This window comes from Atractosteus spatula, chromosome 13 (assembly GCF_055471065.1).
Source record: "Atractosteus spatula isolate fAtrSpa1 chromosome 13, fAtrSpa1.hap1, whole genome shotgun sequence".
Lineage (NCBI taxonomy): Eukaryota > Metazoa > Chordata > Actinopteri > Semionotiformes > Lepisosteidae > Atractosteus > Atractosteus spatula.
In genome coordinates, this window is record NC_142718.1 from 15985389 (window position 1) to 16008309 (window position 22921).

General features: G+C 36.9%; 1 protein-coding gene across 1 annotated transcript in view; it reads right to left on the reverse strand.

Annotated features, from left to right (window-relative positions):
* Positions 1-4809: 4809 nt before the first annotated feature.
* atic (5-aminoimidazole-4-carboxamide ribonucleotide formyltransferase/IMP cyclohydrolase) overlaps positions 4810-22921 on the reverse strand; it is an 80386-nt gene continuing 62274 nt past the window's right edge. The window contains exons 13-16 of the mRNA XM_088930197.1: positions 10952-11044; positions 7381-7563; positions 5468-5623; positions 4810-5062 (exon numbers count right to left, since the gene is read on the reverse strand). Coding sequence (XP_088786323.1) covers positions 4943-5062; positions 5468-5623; positions 7381-7563; positions 10952-11044 — 552 coding nt within the window. The 3' untranslated portion in view covers positions 4810-4942. The remainder of the gene's footprint in view (positions 5063-5467; positions 5624-7380; positions 7564-10951; positions 11045-22921) is intronic.

The following is a 22921-nucleotide window of genomic DNA, read 5'->3' on the forward strand; positions in this document are numbered from 1 at the left end:
ACAATTGAGTATTTTATTAGAATCCAGTCCTGGCACTATCTTGGATGTGCAAGCAATAAAGATTAAAAACATCACACCCTCAAGTCAGGGAATACTGAGTACTGCATAGTTGTTCTTGGGTTCATTGTCGAACAACAATTATCACTCTTAACAGCATAATTCTGTCAGGACCATCACTACAGTCAAGTGTAACAGTATAATAATGTGCCTTGCTTAGAATTAAGTGTTCTTAAAGATGTCTTAATTTTTCTGTAGCTTTGATAATGTTGCTTGGGCCTCTGTGTAAGCATAGGGATGCGGATAGAAGGGTCCCATCTGATGATAAACATCGTCTGGGTCTGGAACACAGACCAGGACATCATAAAACTGTGTTCATTATGAAGCACATTAATTAAATGTGGTGCAGTCAGTCTCCCCAGTGTCACCTTCAGCCCAATGCAGTGGGTCAGAGGTCACTGTCCTTCACTCACAGGATGATCAGTCAATGAGTTATCTGCACAATGCATCTGTGCTTTCTGGCTTTATAAAAGTAGCATTAATTTTGTTTAACTCAGTGATTTCTCTTCAACTAACCTGGCACTGACATTCCCAACTATAGGACTGCAAGCAGTCTAAATCAGGACTTTTTCCCCCAATATGACAGGCTGAGAGAGTTCATAAGAAACATAATTCTGCCCAAGATTTCTTTCGATGTGTTTTGTGAACCAATTGTTATTTTTTGCTTCATCAATGGAATTAAACAAAACTTTGTTGAGATATTGAATATTCCAGGATGATCGGTAAAAAGTTATAGCTGGGATAAAACCAAGTGTCTCCCACCCAAGCAGATGACTGCATAGACTGTTTTGAAGACCTAAGTTCTTGTATGATGCCAACTTCCTTGAAGAGCTACTGTATACTCGGCAACATTAGGCAAAATTCCCCCCCTTTGCTCTCTACACTGGGATTATGGGTACAAACGCAGCACTAATGAATGAGACTGGTTTGGTTCTTTTGTGCTGTTGTAGGGGGTGGAGTGATGTCACACCCCCGAAAAAAGAAGGCACTATATCTTGATAACAAAAGTTGTTCCCAAACTGCGTCGTGCCACCTTGGCAAAGCGTCATTGTCGGTCAGGGGTGTTGCAGGTATCGCCAATCGAAGACATTTTTTAAATTACAAACAAAACCTGCTGTTCGTGTACAGAGACTGTATGAGTCACATGCGACCTAGCCGATTTTAAGGTACTGTACAACGTTGTCGCATGACACTGGGCACGAGAGTCGGCGGTTGGTAAGCGGCATACAAGTTGACTGCGGCTCCCCATGCGGCTTTGGTGTTTCACATGTTTCTAGGAGTGGTTATTTTGTGTGTTTTTTGTTACACGATCGCAATGGAGTGGTTTTTAAACATGAGTAAAAAATGTGAAGTGAAGAACATGGAGCCTTGTTCTAAAGAGAAACAAACGCAAATACAGGAAGTATGACAACAGTTACTTGGATTTTTGTTTCACATGCGTAACTGGACAACTTCCTCAGTGTGTCATCTGCCTAAGAGCGTTGGCTGCTGAGAGCATGCTACCCAGTAAATTGAAATGTCATTTGGAAACTGTTCACAGAAATCGGTAAGTTTTGGTATTTAGAATTTTGGAGCCTAGTGAAGCAGGATTTATTTTCATATTACGAAGATGTTGACTTTTTTTCAAATTGTTTTCACATTCAAACAATTTCAATAAAATGTTTTTCAAGTATTTTTACCATTTTGATTGAGCTTTTACAAGTATTTTGGTTTTGAAAATGATTAAAAATATAATATAATTAAAATTGAATCAATGTTTTTATTTTGACCTATTTCCTTTTCAAATGCAATATCACACTGCCTTATTTTGGACACAGGGGTGACGTGGAAAATTTGACAGGTCAAGGGAGGCACGAAAAAGTTTGGGAATCCCTGCTTTAGACCATTCTTCCTCTATGTAAGACTGCATCAGCCATTACATCCTTAATTCGTATGCTGTCTCTGACAGTGTTTTCTTACATCCTTTTCAAGGGCCATACTTTTCAAATGTGTACCATACGTTCTCTTATTTTTTCCTATATAATAACTGCAACTATGAGAAGATAGTAATTTCTAAACATCCCCTCTTAATGTGGATAAGTTGAAAATCCACTGCTGCTCTCTGACTCGCATTTTATTAATTCCCATTTTTTCGAGAGACAAATAGCACAATAGATGTTTCCTCTGGTGCATTATGGGAAACACTTAAGGCTTATAGTATCTTTAAGGGCAAATAACTTTATTGCCCATAAGACCAAGAACTTGCAGATGCTGAATTGACCACTTATAGTTTATAAACAGACCAGGCCAGTGCTGAAAACTTACATTTATAAAAAGCTCCTACCCTTTAAAGTGAATTTAATCTTATCGCAACACGGTATGCAGAGCACTTGCTGTATAAAACACACATTTCTTATGACTATGGAAACAAAGTAATTGCTTATCACTTCTGCCTGGCCACTGCTTCTGTTCTGAACAACTCTGACTCAGTCTCAATTTTTTTTAAAACTATTTGAATATTCCCAAAAACTTCACTAGAGTTCCCCTATTGCCCCCCGAATGGCAATCAGTTCAAAAGCAAAGTGGCAAATCTCCAGAGCTTTTCTAGGTTTTCAAAAGGTTCTCTCAGCAACTTCTGCTTGTACTTAACTAACATGGTTTACCCCCTACACTTTCTCAAGATACTATACGGTTGTTGCTGAAGAAAGATTAAACCCCCCCTTTTTTGTATCTCGTATTTCTGTATTTCTCAACTTAACTGGTTAAGATCCTTGCCAAAGTCCTAGTACGTTGACTAGAATCCTTGCCAAAAATCTAGCATCCAGTCTGCCCTCCCTTAACAAATCAGAAAAGATTTATGGAAAAGTAATTTCTGTTCTAGTTTGAAATATTATTTACACTCCATCAACATGGACACTCCTTGAAGACCTTGTTTCTCTTGTTGAGTAGTGAAATGAGTAGAGATACTTATTTAATACTACCATTCAATTTGGCTTTGGCCCTGTTTTCATCACCTAGGTCAAAACATCGCCTTTAGCATCTAGTTTAACTCAGGACAATACTTACACTGTATGCCTTGTCATGGAAGAAGGTAGGGATATCCACTTTCATCACTATCTGTTTATTGAATTCATTTGAAGTGTGTAGAACAAGAACATAAAAGTTTTCTTATAAACTATTTATATATTACTTATATAATCATAGTATACAGATGATTAATTACTTCATATTTCTGATCCTACTGGCTTTATTCCACAATAAAATAGACAATGCCTTATGCATTGTCTATTTTAAATCCAGTCACATTTCTGAGTATAAATTAAATTTTGATGAGTGAACTTAATCACATTAATTAAATTCTTCCATTAAAGGCTGCCACTCTATATCCACTTTATAGAATGCACAAAACAATATGTCATCCAATGTTCCACCATTCTCAGTTTGGGTAGAATTAATTAAGTGAAAATGACCATTTTTTTTTTACCTTAAGGGCCGGTTAAAACTGGCTGGCAGGGTGTAGTTTGCCCCACCTGGGCAGTGCAGTGGCTCTGTGGCTAAAGATCTGCACCTGTGGCTGGAAAGTTGCCGGTTCGTATCCCACAGCTGGTAGAGGAATCCTACTTCGTTGGGCCCCTGAGCAAGGCCCTTAACTCCAACTTCTCCAGGAGTGCCATATAAATGGGTGACCCTGCGCTCTGACCCCATCCTTCTTTCCCTGTGTGTCTCATGGAGAGCAAACGGTTCAGTCAGATTAAGGAGAGGAAGAGTCTGGGTCCCAATTCTGTTGGGGGCAGTGTACTGAAAAGGTATGCTAGACAGCTGTGTGGCATCTTTTATTTTTCAGTTGTCATTAACCCAAGAAAAGGTTCCTTAGGTGTGGAAAGAATCAGTTGTCGTCCCAGTGGCAAAAGTCAAATCTCCCAGTTCACTCAATGATTACAGACCAGTAGCCCTCACCTCTCTGCTTATGAAAAGTTTTGAACAGATTGTGAAAAATGAGATTGTGGCTAAAGTACAGGATCAGCTAGATCCATTCCAGTTTTCTTACAGGGCAGGTATGGGGGTGGAAGATGCTACAGCATGCCTTCTCAATCTCATCCTCCAACAACCTTGAGGGAAACGAGATCCATGCTAGAGTGCTATTGGTGAATTGTATTCAATCTCACCTACTGGCAACTAAGCTATTGTCAAACTTGATCTCAATCTCAATCTCGTCAACTGGGTTACTGATTTCCTAACAGACAGAACTCAGAGGGTGAGACTTAATGTTTTATCTAATAAACATCACTTTTCTACTGGGTCCCTCCAAGGATGAGTATTGTCTCCCTTACTCTTTGTCACACCAGTTGGCAAAGACATGATAATTGGCTTCAGGAAAAAACCTCACCCTAACCTACATTGGGGGAAATTCAGTGGAACTAGTAGAACAATACTATAAATTAAGTCTATAAGCACTATAAATTAAAACAATGCTAGCTCCACAGCCTTTAGTACTTGGGGACTGTTCTGGTCTCAAAGCTAAATTTCGAAGCCAATACTGACTTGATCCTCAAAAAAGGACAACAGCATCTTTTTTCTTAAGGAAGCTTAAGCATTTTTAGGTTGATGACTCGTTGTTGATTTTGTTCTGTCCTTCCTTGAATGTATTTTAACTTTTACCCCGATCTGCGGGTTGAGGATTTGAATTTAGTTCTACTTTGACAGTGCTTTCTCTTACCAGGTATTCTACTACGTGAGGACTATAACAACATCAAAAATGAGAGAAAAAATACATAATTCTATAAGTTTATTTAATCAAAAAAAGCAGACAGACATCACATCATCAAGCAATCTTTTATGGAATAATGGGAACCAACACCTGTGGTTGGCTGTCCAAGAGGAATGATGATCTTGCAATGTGAGTGTCTCAGTGGTGGAACAGACGCAGGTTGGTGTGTACCAGTGTTATTCCCAGCTCATTGCAGGCAGCAACCACTGCTTGGTCTGCTGCTGATCCAGAAGGAGCTGCAATATATTCCACTCCACTCTAGAAAAAAAAGACATTGAGCTCTTATCTGTGTCATTATATATAGACTGAGAAGAGTAAATGACTAACAGGTGCTCATTATTTTTAAATCTCGAGGGAGATGTTTTATCAGGTTTACATCTACACATACATAAAAGCGCACTATTGCACTATTCACAAAGTTCAAGCTGAAATTTCTTTAAAAATGCAAGCATAAAAAATGAATCATGCTGCTTCTTTTTACACATTCCTCAAGTGCAAAAACAGTAGTCAGATATTTTTCAGCATTTGTTTGGCTCTTTCTGAGGTTATCTATTGTGTCTTGCTCTGGTCTGAAAACTGAATTAAAATGTTAAAAAAAATGTTACATAATGTGAAAATGAGCAGAAAGTACATTTTGTATAGTTATGTAATTACAAAAACTACCTGTTTAGCTCGATCCACATTGTCTCTGAATGGGAAGAAGGCATCAGAGCTGAGAGCCACAGCCTTAAGTGTTCTAATCCAGTCCTTTTTCTCATTTTCAGACAGCAAAACAGGAACCTCCTCAAACAGTGCCTTCCAGGCTTCCAGATCAGCACCCTGAAAAGAAGTGAAACTGAACTGGTTACTTATCATCAAAAATTATCAGTTAAATCAGGAACAAATTTAAAAAGTTTAAAGTTTAATTCCAAAGTTTAATTCAATTTACTGATTTACATGCCATTGATACTTTGATGTCAATAAAAGCCCTACTTACATTTTAATTAATACAACTTTACTAATTAATTACATATAAAATTAATTTACTGCCATTTACTGTGATCCTTGAAAAATAAATGTATGTCACTGACTGGTTTAATCAGAAAAGAAAACATCAGGCCAAAACATCAGAAATTCATTGAACAATTCTGATACCAGTTCTTGCATTAATTCAGCAACATACTATAAATTGTGCAATGTTTTAAAAGTTCTTTAAAATATTGGAAATAGCGAAAAGCTGAGGTGCCAGTGTCCCAAGACAGAGGTTGAATTCATTCATACATGTGGTGATGTTTGCTGGAAACAGTTTTGCAACTCATTTTTCATTGTGCAGTTTGATTTTACTCTTAAGTGTGAAAAATGTTATCAGCAGCATGGATTGTGAGACTTGCTGTGAAAACAAAAGGCCAGCCTTGCTAAAAATAATGCATACAAGTGATTCATTTTTTCTGTGCCAAAGCTTTCATTGTAGTAGTAAATTACAGTCGTATAGTCAAGTATAGTTTATTATTTTTTTAACTTGGATTCTTCATGGCTTAATAGACTTTTATTGCACATGCCATTAAAAATCCCTATGCATGCCACACATGCTGTAGGTTACCAACCCCTACTCTACATGCTTTACTAACTGTAACCATCTTTCAAAATATGCATCTGTCATGTTTGGTGGTGAATGATAATGCGTTTCCTGGTCATATTGAGGCTATAGAGAAAGTCTATAAAACAGCAAAAAGGCTAATTTCAGGGTTTAAGGCTTTGAAGCCCTGAAGCTTTAAATGAAATTAACCCAAGCAGGCATAGCCACATTAACATTAACCCAACCAGGCACAGCCACATTAACACTATTCAGATAGTAGTTGTCTGAGGCTTTGATAAATCTTACAGGAAAAATTTGTTAACCTTGCCTTTTACATATTATATCTTTTTAAGTACTGTAAGTTTACCAGAAATTGAATTTTTGCTTAAGAGAAACGACACCACTCAGGATGACCAAGGTAATTCCATCTGCTTTACTGTCTCAGCAACAAACACCCCACCCCCAAATCTCTCAAAAACACAGTTGCTAACCACCAGACCACTGAAGTGAAGACAACAGGAGGCTGGTAGCTTCGCTGCTGACAAGGTTACAAGCAAAAACCAGGCTAGGAGTCTTAATAGGTAACTATTACAACTATAGGGAAAAAACAATCACATAAAGGCAACATGTGTGCTTACATAAAATGCTTAGTCCTTTCCCATCAGCCCCTCTAGGGCACAGGCTGCTTAATTAAAGCACCGTCAATGTCTGCAATAGCACCCCAAGGCTGCTAGATGTCACTAGTATTAATTTTTTCTTGGTTTTTACTGTACTTTTTTGCAAGGAAGGAAGGGAAATTGATGCAATCTATTCTTTATTAAGGAAAGGAAAAGTATACCATTAAAATGTGGGGAACTGTTTATTAGTGAAAATATGTTTTCTCTAACCCTTAACCCTAACTAACCAAAATTTTGTAATTACTCATTTACTGAAACAGGAAATCCACTCTTATTCTTCAACTTAAAAATGTAAGCCCTAGGATGCCAATAATATTTTAGAAATGTGATTAAGATTTCCCTACCGCCCCAAGGGACCCACTAACAAACTGGTCGATGGCATTGGCAATTTCAGCCCTCTTCACTCCAGGCTTAAACTTCATGGTCAGCACCCTGGGGTGGTGTCTCAGCCACCAGTTATCGGCTTTGTCTCCAGCCAAGCGAGTGCAATGGATACGAGACTGCTGTCCAGCACCAATCCCAATAACCTGACAAAGAACACAAACAAGGTAATAAAAATGGTCAGCATTTCCTACATTATTTTACCCCTTCTATGCTAAATTTCAACAATAAAAAAATACAATACTGTATATGAATAGTATTTTATAAAGTTATATTAAGAATACATGTTAAGGTTTTGCCCTAAGGCCTCTTCAACCTTTCGGTACTGAAGTACCAAGTACTTTTGTTCTGTCATTTAAAGCAGAAGCTCTGCCATACAATAAAAAAAATCATAATTCAAATAAATGATTTTCATTAACTACTTATATGAACAGTACAGAATAACACTGCAGAAAATGGTTATGACACTACGGTTGTAGCATTACACACATAATGAACATTCAAGCTACATCATAGTGGCAAAATTCAAAAATAAAAATCTCTCTTAAAATGAAAATAGATGCAGTGGGCTGAAAAAAAGAAAACAAGTAAGAAAAAGTGAAACTCAAAAAGAAACCATGCAAGAATCTTCATTGTTACTTTTTCATATAAATAATTCCAAAGGCTGCACAGGGGAAAAAAGCACCGTCCCAAAGACAAAAAATATATTTGTACTTGATTTCTGTAGAAATGATAATAACTATACAGGCTATACAGAACAATATTGCAAGCACAGGCAGATCTTATTCATTAACGAAATTCCTCATAAGAGCTGGAGTGCTAGCATTCTGGCTAGTTTTCCCTAAGATTTGCACATCACAACCTGTCAAAAGTTTCCTCGTCAATAAAATTAGTAATCTCTCTTCTCTGTATGATCTGTTGTGTAGTTAGGCAGGTGTTTTGCTCCACCAAAGGGAGGGTTTATGAAATTAAAATTTAATTAAAAAGAATAAAGGTTTTTCTATGGAAGCCCGTTACTCCAGGGAATAAAAAAAATGCACTATGGTATCTCGCAATATCTGTATCTGAGAATTACGAGTTTATATCTCGCAATTGCAACTTAGAATTGCGACTTTAAATCTTGCAATTGTGACTTTATATCTCACAATTTTGACATCACGTCTGGAGCCAGCAATGAACATAGCCAGGCCAGGTCTCCTTTTGGAATGCAATGTTTAGGAATATAAACTGGAAATTAGTTTGGACAATTGCAGATACTGCCTTACAAATAAAGTTAAAGAAATTTCATTTAAGATCGTTCACAGATTTTATCCTTGACACTTTCTAGATTTAAACGCAAACAAGACGACTTATGTGTATTTTATAATAATGAGAAGTAATCTCTGTTACATTTGTTTGTTAATTGCATATATACAAAACTATTTTGGATACATTTGGAAAATGTTATTATTAAACATTTAAAGGTAAATGTTAAATTTTAAGTTTTTTATATTTTATATTTCGTTAGATCTGATTTGGATAAAGTATATGTTCTTATTATTAATCTGTTAATTATTTTGGCTAAATACTTCATCCATAAAAGTAAATGGTATAATACTGCTCCCTCTATTAATGCTTTTAAAGTATGATTCCCTTTTTACTTAAATTCTATTAGAAATTTAAATGTTAAAAGTATAATTTTTTGCTTTTAGAACTGTGAATTCCTCTGGATGTGAAGTGTCTATTTCTGTATCTTTTTTCATATTCTGTCTCCTTTTTTCTATTTCTGGTGTTTAAATAAAAACTTTTTAAAAAGACACTGTCCACTATTCCATCCGGGTATTATGGAAGCCTCCCTGGAGGAAATGGGATTCCATAAAACTAATTAATTTTATTTTTATCAGGGCACTTGAGAAGACAAGTCTTCAGGTCTATAGATCCTATGATCCTGTACGATTTATGAATATAGTGTAACGGAACTGCCGAAATACAGGTTGTACAATCTGGGTGCAGTGCGCTGACGGCACCGCCCTCCCCTGCGCATAACAGGGATGTTGGCCGCAGGGGCTAAAGAAGGTCTTCTTTAGCTCAGCTGGCAAAACCTGGGTTCGAGCTCATGCAGTGAGGCAAGGACTAGGGTGGGAGCGGCGAGGGCACAAGCCCTAGAACCCGAATCCGTTACAATAACAAAAGGACAGACAATGAAATGTGGGCTATTTTGAAGTAGCAAATGTGAGATAAAAAATCGCAATTGCGAGATTTTAAGTTGTAATTCTGAGTTCTTAAGTCGCAATTCTGAGATTTTAAGTCGCAATTCTGAGATTTTAAGTCGCAATTCTGAGATTTTATGTCGCAATTCTGAGATTTTATGTCGCAACTGCGAGATATAAACTCGGAATTCTGAGATTTAAAGTGGCAAATGCGAGATGCCATAGTGCAAATGTAAAAAAATTTCATGTAAAAAGATTAAATTAAGTCATAATTTAATCTAAAGCCTTAGTGAAATCATTTTGTTTGTCAAAATCACAGCTTTATTAACAGAAAAAGTATTTTATTCCTTGAGGAAATAACATTTTATATGTTGCTGCTTAACATCACTTCAGTAAACGCACATACAGCTCTTAAAGATTATAGAGGAATGAAATCATTATCCTGCAATACTTTAACATGCTTATTGTATGTTTAATTTTAGTGATAATGAAATATGTTGAGCACCTTCCCTACAGGAGGTATCTGATCAATAAGTGGCTCTATTATAAAACGTGGATCAGTTGATCAATAAATACAACACAACACAATCTTACAGTGACTAAACATCAGTGAACTATCACATACAGATGCAGCCATTCAAAATGAGCAGTAAAACCCCATACTGCGCTAAATGATCTGCAGTTTAGCGCGTTATACAGCTGTACATGATTGGCTGGCCAAAATGACCGACAGGCGGCACTTGTGGCGCATTGGTTGTGAGTGAAACGATTGCTTCATTTAATCTCTCTACTGTGCATGTTTAAATCCACTATATTGAATATTAATATGGAATTTTACAACTAAAGGGAAATTTTAGTAGCTCAGCACAAAAAGAAGAGGAGCATAACATGTCTGAAGGTCATAAACGATAATAATTTAGGAATATAAACATATTATGTAAACTGTATACTGGTACTGGTAGTTTAAATAAAAAATACACACCAGTATTCCACTTTCTTCATAAACATTTTAAGCATTGAGGTCTTTCATTCGGTTGCATACTGTGGTTATTTTGGAAAAGTTTTTAAGTGCTTTTTAAGTGGATTAAGACAAAATATAGATTTTCTCAATTTGGATGTAAACCTGAAAGAGAGACATCATGTTCACAATAAACTATCATAGTGGACTATTTTTATGCATTCAGATATATGAGAAACAAACCGAAAGTAATGTTCCGATCGCGTTTTGAACCGCCTCAAGAAGTTATAAGCCACTTCTGAGAGTGAAACCAGACATACAACGAATCATGGCTGTGAAACCCAGTTCTCCCAGATGAGGTACAATTTTCTCTCATGCTTTATTTACCTGGCCATCCTTGGCATAACACACAGAGTTGGACTGGGTGTACTTGACAGCTATGGTGGCTACAAGTAAGTCTTGAACAGCCTGCTCCGACAGCTGAAATAATAGAAGGATAAGATATCAGATTAAGGCCAAAGAAGTTAAAACATCTGAACAGAGTTTCACAAATACTTTACATACAGCAAAAGATATATACACAACCTTTAATATAGATAAATGATCTTTACTCAACTCACATTTAAGACTCAAAGATAAGAACACTAAAAATACTGAATTCAATGCTATCTGCTTATACCTAAGACATAGGTATGGTCAAGCTCACACAAAACATTTTTAGGGTGTACAAATATTGCTCCAAGACCTCTTACCTTCAAATTCCAGTAACTTAAATTAAGCAATTACACACAAATGTATTAGTCCTGTGATATATGCTACATAAGTTATGACTGCTTAGGTCATAAAAATTACAAAAAAGATTTCCCTTCTATAATCAGCAGATATCAAAATGAATATTAATTCAAATTCTACATGAAAAATAACTTAGAAGTGGTAGACCACCTGCAACTGTTACTGAATGCGATTAATGTACAGTATAAGTGAATAATTTGACTTTCTTTTTGAAGGTAACATATGGGGGTATCTGTAAGTAAACATACCTATGTATTATTTTTATGTTCTTGACAAGCACAATAAATGTGCTGACCAACGATGTACAATGTCTACACCAAAAATACAATCTATGGTCACAAGTCCTATGCTGTACAACTGCATAGAAAAATAAAAGGAAAGCATAAGTACGGTGTTGAGTATTATATGGCTTTCTATTATGGTGAATTTTGTTGGACAACCACAACAACTCTTAAGGAAGAGTAGCAATGGTACTGAAGTAAGGTAAAATGCTATGAAAGACATTTCAATATTATTTGCTATTTTTAATTCTTCTTTAGATATAAACAAAACAAATATATGAAAGGTTTATGATGTAGCTTACATTCACAAGCGCCAAAAAGTATCTCATGAGAATTGTTTTTGATTGTTGGACATTGCACCTTTAACCTTTGATATCTGAAATGGAAGAGCAGCTGCTAATCAAGGTGATATCTCTGCCTTTTGGCCAACTGGATGGGGCTAGTCTGCAAAATGAAAGAACTTTGGAAAAAAAACTCTACTGCACTCCACAAAACTCTGCTGCCCATTATACAGATGCAGCCATTCAAAGTGCGCGTTACAGACACGTACTGCAGGTGGCGTCGCGCATTGTGACGCAAGATGACGCGCAGCACCGCAGTACGTGATTGGTTGACCGACAGGGGCACTCGTGGTCCGTTGGTCTGTCGTAGAAAGACTTACAGTAAACGTCTTTGCTGTGCCCGTTGTAGATATTGAATTTTACCACTGAAAGGAAATCTTAGTAGCTGAGCATAAAAAGAATAGGAGCATACTGTAACGCGTGTGAAGGCCATAAACGATATTAATTTTGGAACATAAACATACAGTATATGGCTGGTCTTGGTACTTTAAAGAAAAAATACACACCAGTATTCCATTTCTCCCTAAACATTTTAAGCATCGAAGTCTTTAACTAAAGAGATACCGGAGTCAACAGGCATACTTTTAGAATTTGATTAAAAGGGAATATAATATTGAATCGCGTATATATTTTATGAAAGCAAGATTGCTCAGCTGGACAAAAGTACACAACCTACCTTTATCAGAAATATTTATGCATCAAAGCCTTTACCGAAGATATTACTAATAGTATTCATAATGAATGACTTTGGACAAGCTGTATACTCAAAGTATAATTTCTTTAGCACATTTGTACAAGCACTTGGAATCTGTCCAAGCCATACTTTGTCAGGCATTTTGTTTTACTTCAACGGGCATAAAGACTCCCTTGCTTTTAACAGGGCGTTTCATAATTTCTAACTACGAAAATGATTTAAAATGCCACACTTATCATTCAACTAGAGCTCAAAACATCACAAGGATCCTCAAGAGCACAGCAAAGACTGTATTAAAAGATACTTGTATGAGATACATGAGAATCCAGGCTTTTTTTATCAATGCTTTCTTTTCCGTATACCAGATTTTATGGAACCACTTCAGAAGGGTGTCAGCCAGTCAGATTCCAGGAATCGGTACTTTAAAGGAAAAATACACACCGGTATTCCATTTCTCCCTAAACATTTCAAGCATCGAAGTATTTAACTAGCATGTGAAATAGCGTGTGAAAAAGTGGTAGTTTTAAGCTTTTCCGCTAATATAATATGGAATCGCGTATCTCAAGAATTTAATAACGATATGATTATATTCGTGTACTGCGACAGGGCTGTGTAGGGCTGTTTCGCCTCCCTGTTCATGCGAGTTGTCTTGTAGCCTACTGGTCTACGTGCCTGATTAACAACTTGCAGGTTGTTTGTTCAAATCCAGCTGGTGCTGGACTTTTCTTTTAACAAACATTTCTTCGAAAAAATAGAATAGCGATATTATGGACAATCAATTGACTTTTATATTTCAAAATATCGCAACGTGATCGATTCTAAGTCATTTTTGATAACAATGAATAGTCACCTTCTTCCCTTCTGACAACGGTCCCTGCTTCTGCTTCCTGCTTCTATTGTGTGTGTGTGTAATAGAGTAAATTTTTATAGAGAAATGGAGGCTGGACAGTATGCGATACAATATAAACATTTATATTGATTTAAATTGTGTTTTGATTTAAATCGCAAACGCGTGTTTAATTATATGTGTTTTTTTAATCATAATCAGGCTAATGCAACATAAATTGATACAGTATCTCTGTCTTATTTTTAGTAAATAAAGTGCATTTTTGCACACTATATGTGCAAACGTTTTATGATATGTCGCTGTTGTGAATGCCTGTGGACATGTGCTGGCTGGACAGGAGGCTCCACTGTACACAGAGAGCTTAGAAGACATAGATATCAATTTATTTTAGTCAAAAATGTATATATCACCTTTAAAAGTGGAATCTCAAAGCAAAGTACTGTAAATACCCAACACTGATTGAACCCATCTGCCATGCTAATAAAACACCTCGAATTGAATTGAATTGAGGGAAAGAGGGGGGGAGGGCGCGCGGCAAATTAGATACACTCCACAGGCATCCACAACAGCAACATATGAAACGTTTGCACATATAGTTAAGTTATTACTTGGTTTTCAAAGTCGGGAGACATTAGAGGCTTGCCACACCCTGACTGTTAAACCAACGCATTAGCACGTCAAAGCCCTTTGAGGACCCGGGCGCAATAATTGTTTTGTCCCTTGATTTACTGATCTGCATTAATTATGGAAATCGAGTTCCTGCTCTGTGCAGACGACCTGGTCCCGCTGTCGCCCACAGAACAGAGGCTGCGCCAGAACCTGGCACTGCTGGAGCAGCACTGTCAGACCTGGGCGCCGACAGTCAATCTGGACAAGACCAGTTATGGTTTTCCAGAAAAAAAGCCAGACCCCAGGGAAACAGCTACAAATTCACACTTAACAACACATTAACACCTAACAACGGGAGCAGGGACGAATTAGGCCAGTACCCACTATTGTTAAACATACAGAAAAGGATATTAAAGTATTGAATATTAGTATTGGCTTTAGTATTAGCCATACAGAACATTAAAGTGCCCCTTTTCCATTCAGCGGGTGCCTGAGCCGCTGTGTCCTATCTTCTGACAGTCGCCGTTGTGAACAAACATTTCTTTGAAAAAATGAGACGTTTCCCTTGGTCAGAGATATAAATATATAATATATAAATAAATTAAATTTAACTAACGTGAAATAGCGTGTGAAAAAGTGGTAGTTTAAGCTTTTCTGCTAATATAATATGGAATCACGTATCTAAAGAATTTAATAACGATATGATTATATTTGTGTACTGCGACAGGGTTGTGTAGGGCTGTTTCGCCTGTCTCTTCATGCGACTGTACCAGGAAGAGGATTTCTTTCTATTCGAAACGTGTATTTTAAAAGTTTAAGAAGTAAAAACCTTACAGCGTACACAGATTTCTAAACTGATCAGGATCGTTATCTTTGTCTTATGCATAATAATGTTCACCGCTCTGTCCAGCAAATTAATAATAAACTTTATTTTATATAGCGTTTTAAACGAATAAGTAATTAGATTGCTCATAAGCCTAATCACTTGCTTTTTCTTTTTATTTAGGCTCAGATTTCAACTATAGATCGTATTATTAATAACCATAATAACAACCAACCAACAAAAACAACCATATAAACATAATACCAACCAAAAACATAGATAACGACCACATTACAAAATCAAATATATCAAACCATTATACTCTCGCAAATTCCTCCAATTATCATAATCCCGCCCCTTATGCAAAACCAAACCCTCCTCCCATCCCAGTTTCTCCTCTTTATCATAAACAAAATCCACCTCAATTTTCAACATAAAGCCTTGCTGCTTACTGGGTTTTTGAGGGGGGGAGGTGTCTTTCGCTGGAAATCTCGCCTGCTTCTACTTTACGAGTACAACCCCCTCTCTGCAGGAGTGCTGGCTGTGACGAATTAAACCGGTTTCACAAGTATTTTTAAAGTAGGAAGTACAGTGTTAACTGGTAGCTGGGCACCTCAATTAAGTCGCTTTAACATGCTAATGCGTTGGTGTAACAGTCCAGGAGTGGCAAGCTTCTAATGTCAACTCGACTCAATTGGAAGACAATGAACGTATTTTAGCCCTAAATGAATTAATAGCAAACATGGTTTACATAAAATACATTTTTCCAAGAAAGTTTATAATAATGCGATCTATAGTTGAAATCTGAGCCTAAATATAAAGGAAAAGCGTTTTCAGAGAGCAATCACGCTGTGTTTATGTAGAAAAAGCGATTAGGTTTATGAGCAATCTAATTACCTATTCGCCTAAAATGCTATATAAAATAAAGTTTATTTAGAGATGAATGATCAGTGTCGCAGTTTAAATAATTTTCGTAGGAGGGCTTGGACAGATTCCAAGTGCATTTTTGCAATTTACGTTGTAATACAGTTTAGAATACAGTTAGTCTAAGCTTTATCAGCTTTATTTATGGGTTGCAATTTAGAAAAAGTCAAAAACCGCACTCAAAATGCAATTTAGAGCTTTCTGGCAAGGGGAGACACCCAAATTATAATGTAACATGCCACTGTTTGTGCATTAACAAAGTTATACTGCAATTTTCCTTAGATACGCGATTAAAAAAAATAATTTTTTTGAATCCCCGGCGGAACACACTCCATAAGAATCAGCGCTTTTATACAGTATATCGCCTTTAAACACATATATTTAAACACGCGTTTACTATTTAAATCAAAACGCGATTCAAATCAATATAAATGTTTATTTTGTAACGCATAGGTGACTATTCATTGTTATTAAAAAGACTTAAATTCGATCATGTTGTGATATTTAGAAATATAAATTTGTTTGGTGCGAGTGAGGTTTTATTTAATCTCTGACCAAGGGAAACGTTTCATTTTTTCAAAGAAATGTTTGTTAAAAAATAAAGTGATACTGTACAGTAGTTCCATGGGATTCAATCACAGACCGTGTGACATGGGAGTCAGGAAACTAACACACAGCGCCACCAGATTTGATAACGCTATAAAAACGCTATAAAATAATGTGACTAGGCACAGAACAAGTTTACAGCACAGTACAATAATAAATGCTGACCATGACTTTAGAAGCATAAATTACCTTACACTCAATTTAAACACAAGCTGTCTTTAGCCCTCTAAGCTGGTTCATACAGAAATGTAGAGATCCAGGCTCAGAACACACAGCTTCATTAGCGAATACATATGCAGGACAACTAGAGAAGACGTTTTACAGAGGATGGATTTTTAGAAACATCCCATCAGTGACATCACTGAAGTCAACTCCTACTGTGGGTAACTGTCGTGTGGATAGTTTCACAAGAATCAGACAAAGGTTTAAGCATCGCTTGTTCTAGATAAAACTGCAAAAAAAAACAACAACCCATAATGTACTTCTTTGCGGCTCTGTTTGCCCAAATCATATATTCACAACGTGAAATTAGAAAATAATATTACGTAACCAAAATCCACAATATGGAAACAGAACCTGTGTAATTGTTGACAGATGATGTTCTCGTAACATTTTTACAAGACAAACTACAACATTTAAAAAATGACTTGTATGTACTTGATATCTCTAATCAATCCACGGCGATATAGTTAAAGCAGTCCCCGCACAAAACGAAACTAAAACGCCCTGGGCATACCGTTTCGCGCTTCTTATCAGTTGCTCAAAAGTAATTTGACCGTATGAAATGCATAATATAAACCTAGAAACATATACAGTACGTGAGCAGTACTTATGTAGTATCAGTGTCAAGACATACCTCTCAAATACTGTAAATCAAGTTAAAAATATCTCAAGACCGATTCTGGTCATAATGAAACCATGTTTAGTGTATGTTTTCTTTAAAGTACCGAGACCAGCCATATAGTGTATGTTTGTGTTCCAAAATTAATATCGTTTATGGCCTTCACACGCGTTGCAGTATGCTCCTATTCTTTTTATGCTCAGGTACTAAGATTTCCCTTCAGTGGTAAAATTCCATATAAATATTCAATACTTAAACGGGCACAGTTAAGACATTAAATATACATATACATACTGTATACAGTACAGTTTGCATACGGTAATATGTTTATGTTCCTAAATCAATCTCTTTTATGAGCATGTGTAAGGCATGGTGAATCGATTCTCAAAAATTACTGTACTTTGCATGATTGGAAAAAAATGCGTGATTGCGAAATGCTGTGGTGTTACTTTTACAAAGACGGTCAATGAAAAAAAGAATGTGGACCAGGGCAATACTTTGAGTTTACAGCTTGTCCAAGGTCATTTATTATTAATACTATTAGTAATATCTTCGTTAAAGACTTTGATGGCTACAGCTCAAACATGAGAGGTTGAGCTTTATTAGCTCCACCTTGCGGAAATTCTGGATACTATTATTTTGCTAGCGGTATTTACCGGTAACTTGCGGTATTTAACGGTAACTTGCGGTAGACTGCGTACAGCGTACCGGAAAATAATGCGGTATCGCCCGCGCATTTTGAATGGCTGCATCTGTAACACTGCACAAAATGAAAATCTTTCTGTAGACATTGTAAAAGTACAATTCTCCCTGAAACTGAGATACAAAACATCTTAAAAGGTGAAAGAAGCAACCTTTGTTGCTTTCCGTATCCTGGGCTGAAACGAGGATTCGGCCCAAGACTAAATAACTTAAAAATGGATGTTGAATGAAAACCTATAGTATTTTCTTACTCCAAAATATCACCAAACAATGACACCCTGTGGATACTACATCTAGGAAATCACTATTTCCCCAAACGTACAAGTCCTTTAAAGCCAATATTATGGTACTCTTCCAGTACTCAGATAATTTGGACAGATTCTGGCTTCTCAGTTTGCTGAAGGATGCATCTCAACTGATTCATTTCCTCTTTTCTCCTTCTCTAAAATGATCTCTTTTAGCCTATTTAACCTTGAATCGTACTTTTACTCTGTTCTATCTCAATGAAGGCTAACTAAATGATCAGGTTCAAAACGATTTGGTCACAATGACCAACTCTAAAATGGCCAAGAATGATTTAACTGAGTAAATGATGAGTACGGCTCGTATGCCCATGGACTTTGTGACAGCCTTGAGTGAGTTTAACAGATAAACAGTTCACATATTTAAACAATTCTTATTGTATTGTTACAAATGGGGGGTTCCGAAAATGGTGAAAATCTGGATTTGACCGAACGGTTTAGTCAATAAATGAAATAAATATTCATAACCCCAAACTTGTAAGTGATTTCTCTAGAACAGTCGTTCTCAAACTATGGTACGCATACCACGAGCGCCGCCAGCTGGTACACCATATGACCCTGAAACTTTGTGCGCACTGAAAAATCGGGACAGGTTTTCATATTTTCTATTTTAGTACGTGTCGAATACGCAGCCTACGTACTACAATACAGCGCGCGCTAATACTTGAGCGGACACAAGTGCTACTATATAATTCTATACCATTCTATAGGAATGTGTGCTACAAACGCAAGTGACCAATTGTATATAAAAAAGTTATCTCCAGCAAATAGGGAGGTAGGAGAATGTGCGTGATTTCAGAACAATGCCAATGTTGTAAGCACAGGAATACATAGAAATGTGTGCTACAAATACCAGCAATCTTGTGAGCACAGGAAAGCGTGATAGATAACAGAATAATATTTAAGAACTGTTGTAGGTTAATTTGAGAAAAATACAAAGAATACACATCTCTGTGTTTCGCTCCCATGCACATGAAATAAAAACTTCTTTTAACTTCTGAGACGGACTCCTGAAATGGAAACAGGGAAGAATGCAAGCTTGCGGATTGCAAAAGCAGGTAAGCCCCACAATATTTTTGAAGAACCTTATTTACTGTTGGCAAAAGAGCTGACACGTATTATGTGAGGAGAAAAAGCTGCTAAACAGCTCGACCTGCTGCCCCCTCTGAAAGACACAGTCCCTCATTATTGATATGGCGTATCAAAAGTACGCTGATAGAACGCGTAAAAATGAGCAGATGCTTTTCACTGCAATTAGATGAGTCTGTAGATGTCGTCGATTTGGCCAATTTGCTCGTTTACGTTAGATACGAGTTTGAGGGCATGTCCCATGAGGACTTTCTGTTCTGTAAGCTGCTACCAACAGGAACTACAGGAGAGCACATATTTCAGCTTCTGAATAAATTTTTAGAAGAGAATAGCATTAACTGGATAAAATGCATCAGAGTTTGTACAGACGGTGCTAGAGCAATGACAAGCCAACACAGCGGTTTAGTTGCACGAATTAGAGAGGTTGCTCCAGAAATGAATGGACGCATTGCAACATCCACCGCGAGACCTTTACCATCAAGAAAATGCCTGAAGATTTAAAATCTGTTAAGACTTTGTTGTGAATTGTATCAAGGCTCGAAAAATGAATTCACATCTGCTCTCTCACTGAAATGGTGCTTTTTTATTGTTTATTTTTAATTGTTGTTGTTCCTGTTTTTTTCTGTAAAGTGCTTTGAGAAGCCACCTTTAAAGGCGCTACATCAAATTTAAGTTTATTATTATAATATTTATTATATGTGTATGCGAATGTGTGTGCACATACGCGCTCATGTTGGTCATTGAGAATTTCTGGGGTTCTTATGAGAAGATGTCTTGTAGGTGGTACTTGGATGCTTTAGTATGATCAGGGGTGATACTTGGTCCCAAAAGTTTGAGAACCACTGCTCTAGAATATACCCGAGTGACTAGTATAAATAGAGCCAAATGAATTATTTGCTCTATAGCACAAGTTCTTTGCACTATGGCTGCCGTCGCATCATCCAGGTGGATGCTGCACATGGGTGATGGTGGAGGGGAGTCTCCATTACCTGTAAAAAGCGCTTTGAGTGGAGTGTCCAGAAAAGCGCTATATAAGCATAAGCAATTATTATTATTTGGTGTGGAGAGTACCAAAGCATCCAGGCTTACTTGGTTAAACAAATATTTATTACAATGACAAGACACAAACTACACTACACACAACAAAACATACAACACACAAGTTACTCTATGAACAGTATTCACAAACAAGGCATTTCAGAGGCCTAACATTCTGGCCACCCAGAAAACTCCAGACTGCTACTAAGCATTAAACTCTTAATGCCTACAGAGGCCACATAAGAGATGAGCTGCCTTCTAACTAAATACAATGCAACCTGCAGTTAAATCTCCAGATGCCTCAAAATAAATGGAAGCCTATATCCACAAAAATGCACCCTAAGCAGGAAAGACGTTTCTAACTGAGGTATCTTTTACCCAGGAAACCCAAGTTTCCTAAAAACACAGAAAAGCACACACTTCTCTAACAAGGCTCAAATACTTAGCTCCATTCAGGTTTCGTTTGGATAATCATGAAGTAGGGCCTCTCGCCTGGTGCAAGCTTCAAGTTCCAACTCCTCCGGACTCTCCTCTCTTTCCTTGTTCTTGCCTGCTTCTTGTTTCTTCTCCTTTGTTCTGTGTAATCTTATATTGTGTTTTTGTACTGCTCATTGATATTTATTAACCCACAATTTATATTAGAATGGTGTGATTTTCTTGGTAACTACAAACATTTAACAGCCCCTCACACTGCAACAATATTGTGCATTGTTAAGAAAAAACAATGAATACTTACATCGTACAAGTATCAGTACAAAAATGCTTTTGTAAGAACAACTTCAAAGTACTAATCTAAGATCAGGTTTAACAGCTATATACAACTAGCACTAAATAAAGCAAATGTATTATTCTGTGAAGTGCTTTTGATAAACTGTGGCAAAGAACAGTATAACAAATATAACTCAGATTGAACTGTCACCCTCACACTATAATAATTATATCTAAACTGCATCACACACTCAGGAATGCGGAGAACACAGTATAGGGTTCTGGTTACTAGAAAATTACATTAATGAAGGCTTGGCTCAGAATCTCAGGAATTTAATTTGTGCTGTCCTACAATGTGTTTCGATGGACTGGTAATGAAAACACATGCAGAGTGATGAAACAGCATGTGATGCTTTTTCATTTAAATTATTGAGCAGCTCCCATGTAATGGAAATTTCATAAGGTACATATTTTGGTTTACTTGCGTAACATACACTGCAAAATCTACTTACTTCCAGAGTGGACACAGGCCTATCTAGGTCTGTCCAACTCAGAAAACCCACCCTCAGAAACACATGGTGACAGAGCCAATCATCGGGATCTTCTGACACTGTGACTGCAAATACAGCTGTTACACATCCCTGACACAATCAACAATTACCCAAGCCGGCATGCCAATGGCCCTCTCCCTTGCTTCTGGTGACAATCGAGGCATTATGGAATGCACAAAAACTGACTAAGTGTGGCCTTTTTCTTGCAGTGACCTAAGCTTTGAATTAAGGCCTTTTTAAAGACATTGTTCCACCTCGACCTTGCTTGGTAAAAGTGCATTTAAGAAGCTTTCGTGTGATTGGCCAGATGCAATGCCTCTCTGCACAAGCTGTATAACTGCTCAGAGGGCTTAAAACAAATTTACAACTTTTTGTCACAGTACATAAGCTATAACTATAGGATTCTCATTCCAGAAAATGTTGCGTTTCTTTTTTCCAAGACCATATAATTTAAATCAAGAGGTGAGTGCTAAATGTACATAATGCTCTAGGAAGGTCCCTTTTATACAACTCTATACAATTTTGGACACTGCAGAGGTTACAGTGGAATCATTCCATTGAAGAGCAACTACAACCATTTCTGGGCTAAAATGTATGTCCTACACTGGCAGGGTGAAGGAATGTAAGCCTTTTTAGACTTAACAGGTAAGATTACAACAGGGACTTGACAAGTATCCACAATTCTCAAAGGTATTGACAAAGTTTACCCATTGGACTTTTTCATAATAAACAGTAAAGCATGAGCTGGAGGACATCAATGAAAATTTGTGGAAGTGCATTTAAAATTTTCTTTACTAGTACCTCCTTTTCCAGACCGTGGTATATGGAATAAGCTACCCAGCTATGTTGTTGAAGCTGATACAGTACCTTGGCTTTTTTCAAGACATGGTTGGTTGGATGAGATCCTGGGATCAATTAACTACTACCAAATTAGCTAAATGGGCAGAATAACCATATTTGTTCACATAATATATATGCACATACCAAACAAATTATTAATTTATTGTTCAGCCCTAAGATAGTAAAACTGAATACCATAAAAAGGAACAAGGGCCTTGGATGGTGAAAGATGCAAAATTGCAGCCGTCATAAGATTATTTAAATTGACCAGAAATAATTTCTGAGCTGGCAGTATGTGTTTGGAAGATTTATGGTTTTCAACATTTTACACAAGTGAAAAATTACCAAAATATCAAAGATTTAAAAGGA